Raw genomic sequence first — 15,403 nt, 5'->3', positions numbered from 1 at the left:
GGGGACTCCACAGCCAGTTGGGTTTTCAGGATAATCACAATAAATAAGAATGAGATCAATTTTCAAGTACTATGTCTCCAATGTATACAAACTGATTTCATGCATGTTCATTGTGGCTAACTGGAAAACCCGACTGACTGTATGGTCACTAGGACAGGTTTGGGAAGCCCTGTTGTAGTCCCTAGGTCAATGATGTGAATATGCATGAGAGAGATTGGCACAAATTGAGGCATATTCGTTAGCTATATCCTGAAAACCTGATCCATTTTCAGCCCTTGATGACTGGAAGTGAATTCCACTACTCTGCTTCTCAACAAAGTCCTCAGGGTTCCCAGTCAGTCTGATTTTCAGGTTATCCAGAATAAGGGGTACATTTTAAAAGGTGCATACAGGTGTCCATGTGCACGCAGTTTCTGAGTGCGATTCACGCATGCAAGGGGGATGGGGAATTTTGATTGAAATGTGCGGTGATGCAAGCAGGCCTTCCCCTGTTCCCTAACCCCTAACTACCCTTCCTCCCTTTTACCCTCTCCTCCCTGACTCCTAAAACCTACCTAATAATTATATTTTATTTTTTTGAACTTACCTGCTAGTTGGAGCAGCAGTAAGTTCTGCACTGTCCTGGCCATCCCCACCTCTGCCCTGCCCATCCATTTTTATCAACCTGGCTCTTCCGCATCTACCAGGAGATACGCGTGTGGCTGGGTTGCTTTGAAAATGTGCTCGGTGCATGGGCGGCCTGGCCACACGTATATCTCCTGCTTTTTGCACGCCCTGGGGAATTAAAATTAGGCCATAAGTATGCATGAGATATCTTTGTGTATATAATGAGTCTAAGACCAGGTTAATGTGTGCAAATATCCAAAATAAATATTCATGACGTATATCTTGAAAAGCAGACTGGAGGAGAGGAGAAAGGAGCTAAACATTGTTTTAAGTATCATTTTTCTAACTTCATTAGTGAAGCAGATTTTTCATGCTGACACTTTTTAGTTTCCTCTCAGAGGAGTTAGATTTCTTTCATTACCTGCCCATGAAGCAGGTCATGAAATTTGAGCTGTGTCATAGATGAAGTGAGTTGGGAATATCTCCCTGATACTAATCTTTATTTTTTTTATCTTGTGAATGTAGGACATGCAGTTATCTCAGTTTATGTGGCTACTATTATTTGCATCAGCTCTGGAAATCTGCTTTTGTAGTGTTTAAAATTTAATTCCTACAAAATAACTATCATCAAAAGACAGAATCAACAATGTCTTGATGTTACTATTGATTTCCTGCTTATCCAAATAAAACTACAATATATAAACCGAGGTACCTTAAACAGTACTGGTGTTTCTCCAATCTCATAAATCAATAGAATTTACAAATAAAGGTAGCCTATCCAATAAACAAGATTGAACAAGGCAAAAGCTGTTGGGAAGAAGATTCTAGAATATGAGTCAATTTTGGCAACACGAATGTGTATTCTTCCTTTCCTCCAAGATCCTGTCTGGCAGTCTTCAAAGCAACAGAAGAAGCTGGTGCAGTCTTTGCCTTCCAGGCATTCATATCCATGTTCATCTTCCTGCTCTTGAAGATGTGCAGTATTGTTCATCTGAATTAATGTAGATCCAGGGCAAACAGCGACTGCAGGAGATTTCTAATGAAAAGAACAAAGTTACCTTCTTAAATTTATTCTTGGTTATCTGAAAAATTCAACCACATTTCATTTGAAAAATATTGAATTTTAGCCTTTGATAACTGTTATGTGGAACCTTTTTTGCAATGTTGTATTTAAAACTGCATAAATATATTGCAATTTTTAAAATAATGAACAAAGTAGGGTGGTGACTATCCTGCAAATCAGTGTACATGAGTAATTGAATTTTCTGAAATAAAATTTTTCAAAATCTTGAATTACAGTTTTAAGAATTACTTGGTAAAGCTGATAAAATTACATGAGTACCAAATAATAAGGTTAGAAATATCTCCTTAGATGACAGTTGCCTATGTCATGTTTCCTTTTCTGTTAAGGAGCCACACATACAGAATTTTTAGGTCTTGCTTCTCCTGAGATTAGGAAGAGGGTATCAGTGAGAAAAATTACTGTATTTTTTGGTATAAAGCACAGTGCCAGACACTGCTATGTAGGTATCATTGCACCTCATGCGATGGCAGGTGCCAACAAAGTTAGCAGAAGAAAATAAAGAAAGACCCAGGTTGCGGCACCTACCTGAAGAAAGGGCACATTAGCATCCATGGGGGGTGCGATAGCTTGCTAGGGGCGGAGTTGGGGCGGCGAGGGGAGGAGTCGGGACAGCGAGGAGGCGGACTCCGCGATGTCTTCGCTGGTGGCGATAAGGTAAGACACGTTATCGTCGCCAGTAGCGAGCCCAATAGCACCATCTTTCACGGTGGCGCTATTGGGTGCGAAAGTCGGCAGCAATAACACCGCGGTGGTGTGATGGCTGCTGGCTTTCGCAGACCGGACCCCCCCCCCCTTCACCCCCTGTTTTCGCTGGATTCACCATTCTGCGACAGAATGGTGAATCCAGGCCTATGTGATACTATTATGAATCACAGAAAAGTATGAGTAATGACCTGCTTCCTTGCCTAGATTATTCCCTTTTTCATTCTACCTTCCTTCATACAAATGTCTCCCCTTTCCTTCTTTCTCTTTCTTCCCTTAGGTTTGCTTATATGCTCTTCCCAGGCAGCCTGGTGCCATTTTCTTGTCTGGAATAAACTAAAAATAAACTAAAAAATAAACTAAAAATAAACCACAGTCTACCAGTACTATTTATGACTATAGCATGGATGGACCAGGAGTGACTAGGGGATTGCTCATGCTCCGTGAAGAAGAATTGGGATAAGCACATCCGAGGAGGCTGGTGGAGAGGAGAATTGAGGGATAGACTGGAGGGTATTTGTGCTCTTTTTTTTTTTTTTTGCTGTATTGTGACCAGACATTGTGTTTGTTTTCTTTTGTTTTTCATTTCTTTTTTATAAATGTTTTTCTTAAATTTCAAATAAAAGAAATGCAAACAATGAAATAGAAATAAAACAAAAAAATGTGCGTGCAGTGCACCCTTCTATTGTATTTCTATCTAATCTGTCATGGTTGGGCAATAGTGCCTGTTCTAGCTTTATTATAAATCACTGTCACTGCATCTTTTCCTAGGTCTTTATGGATCTTTTTTTCCAGTTAGGTCAATATTTATTTATTTGATTTATTGTCTCCTTTTCAGGCACTTTAAAGCAGAATACATTCAGGTACTATATGTATTTCCCTACCCCAGAGGGTTTCTAATCTGACCTAATTTACCAAAGTGTTTCTCCTATTCTGTGTCTATGCTTACTAAACGAGGCTCCAAGTTTGTATCTGAGGCAATGGAGGGTGAAGTGACTTGCCCAAGCATCACAAGGAGCAGCAGTGAATTTGAACCCCAGTTTCTCTGAGTCACAGCCCACTCCTCTAACCACTAGGCTACCCCTCCACTCTTCCTTCTGGTGGAAACTGTCCATGTTCTATTCTTTTGGCATGTTATTTCCAACTTTCTTTTTAATATTTGAACTTCTTATTCACAGAATATGTATTTAGCTATTTTCTTATATCTTCATTCCTAGTCTTATCTTATCTATGACATCCTTTAACTGAAAAATGTAATTTTCTCTCCCTGAATTCTAGTAACATCTCTATTTTACATAACCCATGTTTCCGATCCATAGAAGTGCTGGTGCTGCTATAACTTCTAGCTTTTCCTTTGAATGGCATATGTATGTATATTTTATGTGTGTAATGCTTGTTCACCCTTGTGGACATGTGGCCTGGGGAAAAATGTTGGAAGGATGATTAACTGGTTAAGGTGGAATTCCAACACTACCTCAGACAAAAACTTAGGATGCATGAGCAGAACTACTCTATTGTTAAAAATGTTTGTACAATGTGCATACATCAACTAAGGCCTTGAGCTCACTGATTCTTTGTGCTGACGTGATCACCATAAAAAATGAGAACCTGCAGGTCTGGTACTTCAGCTCACAGGGTTCTAATGCCTCAAAGGGAGCCTTCATCTGCTAGGTCAATACTATAATGAGGTCCCTTGATACAGAGGAATATTTTATGGGAGTTTTCAATTGGAGCAAGCCTTGCTTAAACCAAACAACTAAAGACTGCACAGAGATGGTTTTACCTTGTACATGATGGTGATAAGCACCAACTGCACTGAAAATAACCTTAATGGAGTTAGTTTTCAGGCCAGATTGTGAAAGCTGTTGAAGGTAATCAAGTATTTCTTGTGTGGAACAAGAGAAAGGGTCTAGTGTCTCTCTCTCACACCAGAGGGCAAACCTCTTCCATTTCAAACCTAAGATTTACCCTTGGAGTCTGTTGTGAATCCCAAGAATGATGCAAGTGTATCCAGTCCTCTCTATTGGAATGCTTCAGGGATTATGGCAACAGCTAAATTTTCCTCATTTCCAGAATCATGCACTGATAGAGACCAATGCCAATGCTTTTTGGGCCTTTACTCAAAGCATGTCATCAGAACACCTCGACACTGGAATCAAAAAAGTGCAACTCTTCGCTTTCTTCATATGGGAGGAGCTAGACAATGGCCTATCTTCTTGGCTCCTCTGGGTGCTTGATACCGAGATAGATCAATGCATCACCAGTGGTCGGTGCATCTCCTTTGATGCCAATAAGCCAGACTTTCTTTCAAATATATCAAAACCTGCAACAGCGTAGACACCCAGCAAGGTGTGGAAAACATGAGGAAGGATCTAGCAAACTTGAGGAAAAGTCTAGAGTCTGGCAGGTAAGATCTAATGTTTCAAATGCAGACATGCATTTAGACTGCAAAACCCCAAAGGAATAGAATAGGATAAAAGGTGAATTCATACTACTAAAACTATTTATCATAAGAACATAAGAACATAAGAAAATGCCATACTGGGTCAGACCAAGGGTCCATCAAGCCCAGCATCCTGTTTCCAACAGTGGCCAATCCAGGCCATAAGAACCTGGCAAGTACCCAAAAACTAAGTCTATTTCATGTAACCATTGCTAATGGCAGTGGCTAATTTCTAAGTCAACTTGATTAATAGCAGGTAATGGACTTCTCCTCCAAGAACTTATCCAATCCTTTTTTAAACACAGCTACACTAACCGCACTAACCACATTCTCTGGCAACAAATTCCAGAGTTTAATTGTGCGTTGAGTAAAAAAGAACTTTCTCCGATTAGTTTTAAATGTGCCCCATGCTAACTTCATGGAGTGCCCCCTAGTCTTTCTACTATCCGAAAGAGTAAATATCACTTCTATATCACTTCTATAGCACTACTCAATGTATGCAGCACTGTACAAAAACATATAAGAGACAGTCTCTGCTCAGTAAAGCTTACTATCTAATCAAGACAAACAAATAGGGCAAAAGAGGCTGGGGATTTCATTGAAGAAAATAGTTAAATTACTAAGGGTAAGCTTGTCGGATGAGTGGACCATTAGTGTCGAGATGTGGTTGGTGCTGCTTAGTGACCAAGTTCACTAGGCCCACACTGAAAGCTGGCAGAGAGGCCCTGTGGCAGGACTGGCTGGAGCTTTGTCTATATCAGCACCTCCCCCGCAGATTGAGTCCTTGGGTTCTGATGGCCGGCAGGTCTTAAGTGGGTCCATAGAGCAATTCAGAAGTGAGAGTCCAAGTGAAAGTTTAAATTTGGGAAGGCAGCAGACAATGGAGATGGTAGACAGTCCAAGGGTCAAGGCAGGCAGCAGACAGCAGGGATGCAAAGCAGACCAGAGGCTGGGGCAGACAGCAGGCAGAGTGAGGTCAGGTCAAAAGCAAAGGGTCAGGTATGGCAGCAGTGATGGGAATTCCAAATCCAGCCAAGTTCAATACCAGGAAGACAAGCCAAGGGGACAAGGAAAAAGACAGACAAGACAAACAGGACCAGGTAACAAGGCACAGAAGAGACAAAGGTAGGGCACGGATAAGGCAAGAGCAAGGTGCAGAAAACAAGAAGGGAAGAGGCAGGGCAAGGTAGGAACAAGAAGACAAGGTACAAGACAAGGTAAGAAGAAGAAACACACAAGGAAGCAACACACACTGGAAACAAGCACCAGGAGACATTTATTTATTTAATGTATTTGTTTGTTTATTTATTTATTTAAAAGCTTTTATATAACGGTATTCGTAGGTATATCATATCGGTTTACATGGAACTTAATGCAGTACATAGAACATGGGGGGTAACAGAGGGCAGATAAATAATAAGAACAAGATGAAAAGAGAGAAATTTAAATTGGGATTAAATGCATTAGTTAGATAGAGAAATAGTCAACTAATATAACATGTAATAGAGAATACAAAGAAAATATAACTTAAGGAGGTGTAACAGTCAACAAATACAAAATGTAATGGAAACAATGACAATATAATTTAAGGTGGCTTTCAGGGAGCCAGGGGTTTTGTGGGGATAAGAGGCAGTGAGATGCTCACTATTCGGGGAATGCCTGTTTAAAGAGCCAAGTCTTTAGTTTTTTTTTTAATTTTTGGGTGCATTGCTCTAGACCAGTGGTTCTCAACCGGTGTGTCGCGACACACCAGTGTGTCGCCAAGCACCAGCAGGTGTGTCGCAGCTCCCGGTATTCCACTGCCCCGCTTGTGCTGCCCTTTTCCCCAGGGGCAGGGCTAAAGAATGGAGAGATGCTGTGTGCCACCGCTGGAGGCCAGGCCAGCGGGGCCGAAGAATGAAGAGACGCTGTGTGCCGCTGCCGGCGGCTGAAGAGTGGAGAGACCTGCGCGCCGATGCCGGCGAGGACGAAGGAGGAAGAGACGCTGCACGCCGCCGGCAGCGGCTGAAGAGTGGAGAGACCTGCGCGCCGATGCCGGCGAGGACGAAGGAGGAAGAGACGCTGCGCGCCGCCGGCGGCGGCTGAAGAGTGGAGAGACCTGCGCGCCGATGCCGGCGGGGCCCGAAGGAGGAAGAGATGCTGCGCGCCGCCAGCGGCGGCTGAAGAGTGGAGAGACCTGTGCGCCGATGCCGAAGGAGGAAGAGATGCTGCATGCGCCAGTGGCGGCTGAAGAGTGGAGAGACCTGCGCACCGATGCCGGCGGGGCCGAAGGAGGAAGAGACGCTGCGCGCCGCCAGCGGCGGCTGAAGAGTGGAGAGACCTGCGCGCCGATGCCGGCAGGGCCCGAAGGAGGAAGAGATGCTGTGCGCCGTCGGCGGCAGCTGAAGAGTGGAGAGACCTGCGCACCGATGCCGGCGGGGCCGAAGGAGGAAGAGACACTGCGCGCCGATGCCGGCGGGGCCCGAAGGAGGAAGAGACGCTGCGCGCCGTCGGCGGTGGCTGAAGAGTGGAGAGACCTGCGCACCGATGCCGGCGGGGCCGAAGAACGAAGAGACGCTGTGCGCTGCTGCCGGCGGCTGAAGAGTGGAGAGACCCTGCGCACCGCGGGAGGTCAGGCCAGAGGCAGCTGAGAAGTGGAGGCCAGGCTTATTGGGCCAAACAATGAGAAGAGGCTTCATGTGAGCTTGTGTGTGTGGTTAGAATGGGTGCCTGGGTGCATGAGTGAGAGTGTGTGTGTGTGTGTGTGGTAGAATGGGTGCCTGGGTGCATGAGTGAGAGCTTGTGTGTGTGTGTGTGTGTGTGTGGTAGAATGGGTGCCTGGGTGCATGAGTGAGAGCTTGTGTGTGTGTGTGTGTGTTAGAATGGGTGCCTGAGTGCATGAGTGAGAGAGCGTGTGTGTGTGTGGTAGAATGGGTGCCTGGGTGCATGAGTGAGAGCTTGTGTGTGTGGTAGAATGGGTGCCTGGGTGCATGAGTGAGAGCTTGTGTGTGTGTGGTAGAATGGGTGCCTGGGTGCATGAGTGAGAGCTTGTGTGTGTGTGTGGTAGAATGGGTGCCTGGGTGCATGAGTGAGAGTGTGTGTGTGTGTGGTAGAATGGGTGCCTGGGTGCATGAGTGAGAGCTTGTGTGTGTGTGTGTGTGTGTGTTAGAATGGGTGCCTGGGTGCATGAGTGAGAGCTTGTGTGTGTGTGTGTGTGTGGTAGAATGGGTGCCTGGGTGCATGAGTGAGAGCTTTTGCATGTGTGTGTGTGTGTGTGTGTGTGTGGTAGAATGGGTGCCTGGGTGCATGAGTGAGAGCATGTGTGTGTGTGGTAGAATGGGTGCCTGGGTGCATGAGTGGCAGCTTTGTGTGTGTATGTGTGTGTTAGAATGGGTGCCTGTGGTAGAATGGGTGCCTGGGTGGTGAGTGGCTGCTTTGTGTGTGTGTGGTAGAATGGGTGCCTGGGTGCATGAGTGAGAGCTTGTGTGTGTGTGTGTGTGTGTGTGTGTGTGGTACAATGGGTGCATGAGTGGCAGTGTGTGTGGTTGTAAGTGACAGAGTATGTGTGAGATTGCATGTAAGTGACAGAGCATGTGTGTGATTGAGAGAGACTGGTCAGGGAGGTGACTGGTGTGTGTGTGTGAGAGACAGAGACTGGTCAGGGAGGTGACTGGTGTGTGTGTGTGTGTGTGTGAGGAAGAGATACTAGTTAGGGAAGTTATTGGTCTGTGTGAGACAGAGACTGGTTGTGGGCCCTAAGGAAGAGGACTGTGAGGACATAGTTTCAGCAGCCACTGTTGCTTCTGGTGAGTGCTATTGGTGTGCAAGGGAAAGGAGTAGGAGAGTTGCTGGAGAGGGTAAGTAAAGGCAGCTTTTTAAGTTTATTTTTCTTGATTGACTGCCATTTTAATTATTGGGTATTATGTGATGTGTCTGCTGTTTGAAATATTTTGATATTTAGACTATTTTTATTAATTTTTATGAGTTTGTAATTGTTGGATGTTATTCTGTTCATCAGCTGTTTTGTAACATTTATTAGTATAGTTTTACAATTATTTCTAAGTGGGTATCTATAGCAGCTTGGCTTGCTCTGTTTTCCCAATAGGAGGTGTATTAGTGTTTAGGTCCTGGTTAAATATTTGTAGTGGTAAATTATTGTCTTTTCATAAGGAGGGGTATTGTGCTTGTCAGTAAAGAGAGTTTGTTTTGCTTTTGCTGAGATATCATCAGATCCAGAATATCTTTTTTTGTATCGTGAGCTGTACGGGTAATGCCCTAGTTCTGCTCTGCACCCATTTTTGGGGGTCGATGTGGTTCCTGAGGATGCAGAATGTATATTTACATTTTGTCCTGTGACGGTCACATGTTCAGTGTGTCACGCACTTGAGAACCATCTGTCAGGTGTGTCCCAGCTGAAAAAAGGTTGAGAACCAATGCTCTAGACATAGGTCAGGGGGCATGGCGTTTCAGATAGTGGATCCTGCAATCGATAATGCTCTTTCTTTTGTAGAGTTGAGGTATGTGGTCTTAGGAGAGGGAGTATGTAGAGTTCCTTTATATGCTGATCTAATGAGTTGGTTGGAGGGTTGATGTCTGAGGGAATCATTTAGCCAGTGCATGTTACTGTTGTATAGAGTTTTGTGAATGATTGAGAGATTGTTGTAGAGAATTCTGAAGGAAATTGGGAGCCAATGGAGGTCTTTAAGGATGGGGGTGATATGATCCTTTTTGTGGGTGTTCGTAAGAATTCTAGCGGAGGCATTTTGCAGCATTTGTAGAGGTTTGATGGTGGAGGCAGGAAGACCTAAGAGTAGGGCATTACAGTCGTCAAGAAAAAAAATGGTGGCCTGCAGGATGGTACGGAAATCATTGAAATGGAGGAGGGGTCTCAGTTTTTTGAGTTCATGGAGTTTGAAGTGGTTTTAGAGAAATAAGGTCCGGTAGTATCAAATTTAATGTGGGTTCAAGATATGCTTGCCTTTTATTTTATTTTCCTTAATTAACCGCTTATAGTGATAAAGATTTCACTTTGGTTTTTCCTTAAATTAGTGACCTGCTGTTTGAACTGATTAATTCATTTGATTAGTAAGTCGCTATGATATTGTAAGTTGTAACAATTTATTTGTTGTTATATTTTGGAAAACAATAAATAAAGAATTGAAAAAATATATATATATATTTTTGGCCCAAATTCAACAAATCAAATATCTACATAGGAAGGGGCAAGATGTAGGAAAAGGAATACTGGCACTATCAGATGCATGTGCTTAACTTGTCCAATAACATTAGTTTACCACCAGATCATACATTTATCATTATTCATGCTACCATAGGAGAATATAGCACTAGTACCATCATGAATGGAGCAGAGTTGATAAATAGTCCATTGGTATTATATTCATTTTTTTCTATGTTCACCCACTGGTCTATATTAATTTTGCTGACTACAAGATAACATGTGATCTTTATGTATTTTAGTGTGCTGAATCCAAAAATCACATCCGTTTCCTCCAGTCACGTCCAGTTTTTCCGCAAAATGCTGTCTACTCATAAACTGTTATAGCAATAATGTAACATTATTATTTAGATATGCTGAATACGCAAAAAGATAATTAATGCACAGAAAGACATGCTGAACACACAATCGGTATAACCAATAGGAAGACTGCTTATTAAACAGTTTAAAACTGCTGACGGCATTGTATGGCTATATAAGCAGTGTGAAAACCAACGGCAGCATTCAGTCATTCAAGAGGCTTAGAAGTCGCAGCAAATTTAACTGTTAAATTTGTTTTTGTTGAATATGTCATCCAACACTCGAATAGTTCATGGACAGTGCCGGAATGATCCTGATATATTCTGTTATATTTGTGGTTTTACCACACCCTAACAAAGGACACATATATCTGATTTTGTATGAAAAGCTTATCATGCATATATCAGAGTGAAGAACAAGGAGAACACTTCCACCAAGACATCAAGACCATGGAACATAGGTATTAAGGCAGATGGAACACAAACATGATGGCAGACTATTGCTGGTGTTTACAGCGTGACAACCCGGATCATAACTATTCCAGAGCATCCAAAAAGAGAAAATTTCTCCCTAACAATTAAAATGTAGAAAGCTATTGCTCTCTTGGTTAGATGATAGACTCGTTTTTTGCATGAAACAAATATATTACGTGCTATCACTTCTTCAGAACTTCTTATTACCCTTAATATTCGACTTTATAATCTTTAATCAAACATTTCTCATTTGTGAAAAAATTTGACATAGTGTATATTTTTTTACTTCATATTTGGAATCAGTACCTTTCATTTGGGTAAAATCAGCAAAAATAATTAGGTCAGCAGAAAACTTTTTTTCCAAATCTAGACCTGTGTTATATCTTGAAGATGATTTCACTGTGTTTCAAGACACAACTTTGAATTGATTTTTCAGTTTAAAATTCCTAAGAATAAACAAGGTTACCAATTTTCACACTGCAAAAAAGTATTTTCTATTTTAACTGTAGTTCAATCTATTCTACAATGGAGATCAACTCTCTATCAAACTACTTTTACTTCCAAAGAATTATGGTTTTAGAACTTACAAATGGTTTATTTGTAATCTTCTTATCCTTCTCTCTTTTTCCTTTTTTGATGCTAGTGAAATAATGCAATGTCCCATACTCCATCAGGGCAGCAAACACAAAAATGAAACAAACTGAAACAAAGAGGTCCATCGCTGTAACGTAAGAAACTTTGGGTAAGGATTTCCGAGCAATTGTACTGAGAGTTGTCATGGTCAAGACTGTAGTAATACCTGTTCAGAATAATAAGAATACAATGCAGTGAGATTTACCATCTACATGATCAAAAATGTAAAAAAAAAGGTACTCCCATTATAAAGACAACATAAAATAACTGAATCAAGCATATAGCTGTATATTTGAACACACTTTGTTATCGAACCATTGTTGGCACTTTTATTAAACGTCGATTAATTTATGTTATGATTTGTGCCTTCCTGTAAATCATTGTGATGGTAAATAACTTAACGATGGTATATAAAAGATTTTAAATAAAATAAAAAATAAATAAACTCAAACCAGGTAGAAAAGAATATGGTCTGAGTTTGAAAAATCCACAGAATTTCCAGGTATACATGTGAAAGGTTTTCTCAGAATCTTTAACCTTGGTCTTGGAGAAATTTGAATAAATATGAAGCTGACAGCAGAAATCCACCAATCCATGGAAATAAGAATCAGTTTATATAAAGGATCAGCTGGTGGATTTCTGTGAATCCACTGTGGATTCTGTTAGTAATGTTCTGTTTATTTTAAAAAAAAGGTTTGCAACCAAATTCTGTGGCTTTACATTTTTTTTAAATGTATTCTTTATTGAATTTCAACAAAGTAAAATAACAGATTGGGGTAGATTTTATAAAAGTACGCTGGATTTTACAAGATACATGCGCAGTCGCATGTATCTTATAAAATCCGGGGTCGGAGCGCAAGGGGGGTGCACATTTGTGCAACTTGTGCGCGCCGAGCCCTGCGCGTGCTGCCCGTTCCCTTCGAGGCCGCTCCCCTTCCCTCCCTAACCCCCCCCCCCCCCCCCGGCCCTATCTAAATGTTCCCCCTACCTTTGTTGTTAAAGTTACGCCTGCCAGAGGCAGGCGTAACTCTGCGCGCGCAGGCGGGGTGCTGGCGCGCCATCACCCGACCCGGGGGCTGGTCCGGAAGCCTTGACCATGCCCCCGGGCAGGCACCACGCCCCCAACATGCCCCCCGGAACGCCCCAAAATTCACGCCGCCCACCCGACATGCCCCCCATGCAAGCCCCAGAACTTACACGCGTCCCGGGGCTTGCGTGCGCCGCCAAGCCTATGCAAATAGGCTTGGCACGCGCAGGGGTTTTTTAAAAGGGTTACACGCGTATCTTATGCGCGTAACCCTTTTAAAATCTGGCCCATTGTCATGGAAACTTATGGAGGTAAGTTTAAAAGGAGTTAAACAAGAAAATGTAACATACGATCGTAGGAATTTTAAAAATCCATTTCCGCGCATAAAGTACACTTACACGTGAATGACCTACAGTCAATTTAATAGCATATATTGTAGCAATTTTCAAAAGCCCAATTACATGGGTAAAGTGCATTTACACATGGAAAACCCAATTTTAAACATGTAAATGCTTTTTAAAATCAGGCCTTAAGTGTATTCCTATTTAAACATATACATATGTAACATAGAACTATAACAAATTCAACAAATCTAGATCTCATTATATAAGTCCATCAGAGCTGGGGGGGGGGGGGAGGGGGCTGGAGTAAATAAAATAGGAGAAAAAATGAATCTTGGCATGGAATAACCTGGAAAAATGGATCAAGTAAGCATAATACCTGTCTATCACAGAACTGAAATTAGAGAATATTTGAACATCCAAAAAAAGACCTCAAAAGTTCTGTGGCAATTTTTAAACAAGATATCCCGAGGAATCTGCCAGGAACTTTAGGGAAATTCAATAACTGCATATTCAAATCCTAATATGATTTTCAACAGATAACCTCTTTATCATGTCTTATTGCAGCATTTACAGCTCTAATTTCCTTGAAATATTCTTCCATTTTCTTAATCTTTTCTATCTGTTCCATCAGGAAAAGAAACCCTGCCCATGAGTCAGCATTTCTGTTTTAGAAGCCAAGAAACTTCTATGGTCAGAGGTACTGATACACAGACTTAAAGGAAAAGCACAGGACTGCTTCTATGGCCAAGACCATAGGTAAAGCAAGTCAAGCAACGCTGTCTAAATTTTGAAGAAAGCTCATCATCCAGTAAAAAAATGTTACTAGCTGAAATTTTATGAGTATCATAAGGTTTGGGGATAACTGCACAGAGTGATAGTTACTAGCCTTAAGAGAAATAAGGGAGTAACCTGCAAAGGTAGCAGTTGCTACCATAAGCTTGCCCAGCATTTGGTCCTTTTCTGCCATCATTACTAGGTTACTATGCTATATATGTTTTTTTCAGAGGAACATTTAGTTAAAATAGCATCTAATTTAATAAACAGTGACCACAAACTCAAAGGTTACAACAGGAGCTTAGCAGGCAGGGGATAGAACTCGCCCAGAGAGCTGTCTTTAAACTTGGAGTCATATTGACTTTCCCTTAATCTCTGGGAGAATATAGGTCTTCCCTCCTTGTGCTTAATCTACTCAGCATGGTCCCCATACAAGAGCTGGATATTGGCACCATTTCCTGTTGTTGCTCCCTCCTCACATGGAGAACATCAAGAACTGGCTCCCCCTATGTCTTCTGAATTGCTGGCATCATTGGTCAGCTCAAGCTCAGCCTCCTGATTCAAAGCACATCTCTTCAGCAGCAGAATCCGTTGATTCAGAAGGCTTAGAGATGCTTCTTCTCCAGACAATTCCAATGCTCCTTCATTGAAATAAAAAACAGGGACCAAAGAACCCTCCTGTACATTTTCACAGGCTATAAAACAATAAATCCTCTGTTGACAATGTGAGAGAGTCTCATTTCAGAGGTAAAAACTCTGACTTTCCCTTTTCTTTTATCCAGCATACCAACAGTTAATCAGCAGATATTTTAGAGTTACAGCTTCTCATGCTGCATCTTGACTCCACTCCCTACTATAACTTTTAAAAAATTAAATTCACATAACTTTAAAAATAAGCTAAAAAGTTGTTCATTAATTTATAAGAATAATTATAGAAGACACTGACTTCATACAAGAATTGTAATATAGTACTAGTTGAAACCTACTGAAATTCCCCAGAGGCCCCTACACTCTGTCTTTCCCCACCAGTCCATCCCCTGCACTCTCTTCCGCTATTCTCAACCTCTGATCCACTTTATTAGAGAATGTTCTGGGGGCGGTTGCCAGGCCGAAAGATAGCGCTCGGAACTGGTAATTGTGACCCAGTATCACAAAGCGTAGAAAACGCTGGTGATCTTGATGGTCTGGAATGTGAAGGTAGGCTTCGAAGAGGTCCAGGGAGGTTAGAAACTCTCCTGGTTGTACTGCCATTATCACGGAGCGAAGAGTCTCCATGCGAAAGTGTAGTATCCGCAGATGACGGTTGACGTTCTTGAGATCCAAGATGGGTTGGAATGATCCTTCCTGCTTGGAAATGATAAAATAGATGGAATAGCGTGGCAACCGGAGTTATTGCCTTTAGACTGAGTAGTCTTGTCAGAGTGACTTCCACTGCCATTCTCTTGGTGTGGGAGTGGCAGGGTGACATCATAAATTTGTCTTGAGGGACGCTGCGGAACTCCAGAGAGTAACCTTCTCGAATGATGTTTAGTACCCATTTGTCTGACATGATCTCGACCCATCTTTGGTAGAAAAGGGCAAGTTGACCCCCTATTTCCTCTTCCTCTGGATGAGACAGCCCATTCTCATTGGGGAGCATGGCTGGAGCCTGCCCCCGGGCCTGTTCCTCTCTTGGTCTGTCAGTTCCAAAAGGGCTGGGACCTTCCGGAGGGACGAGGTATCTGGAACTGCGAGTTCCTGTAGGGTCTAAAGCGTTGCAAGCCTCTGCCCTTGGTTCTTCTGGGGGAGGGGCACTGAGATCT

General features: G+C 42.4%; 1 protein-coding gene across 1 annotated transcript in view; it reads right to left on the bottom strand.

Moving 5' to 3' along the window:
- Nucleotides 1-538: 538 nt before the first annotated feature.
- Nucleotides 539-15,403, bottom strand: part of GABRG1 (gamma-aminobutyric acid type A receptor gamma1 subunit) — a 159,459-nt gene continuing 144,594 nt past the window's right edge. Inside the window, exons 8-9 of the mRNA XM_029588421.1 lie at nucleotides 11,411-11,622; nucleotides 539-1,642 (exon numbers count right to left, since the gene is read on the bottom strand). Of these exons, the coding sequence (XP_029444281.1) occupies nucleotides 1,364-1,642; nucleotides 11,411-11,622 (491 nt within the window). The 3' untranslated portion in view covers nucleotides 539-1,363. The remainder of the gene's footprint in view (nucleotides 1,643-11,410; nucleotides 11,623-15,403) is intronic.

The sequence above is a fragment of the Rhinatrema bivittatum genome, chromosome 1, assembly GCF_901001135.1.
Source record: "Rhinatrema bivittatum chromosome 1, aRhiBiv1.1, whole genome shotgun sequence".
NCBI classification, from domain to species: Eukaryota; Metazoa; Chordata; class Amphibia; order Gymnophiona; family Rhinatrematidae; genus Rhinatrema; species Rhinatrema bivittatum.
The sequence above is the reverse complement of the archived record's forward strand: the minus strand, read 5'-3'. Positions and strand labels throughout refer to the sequence as shown.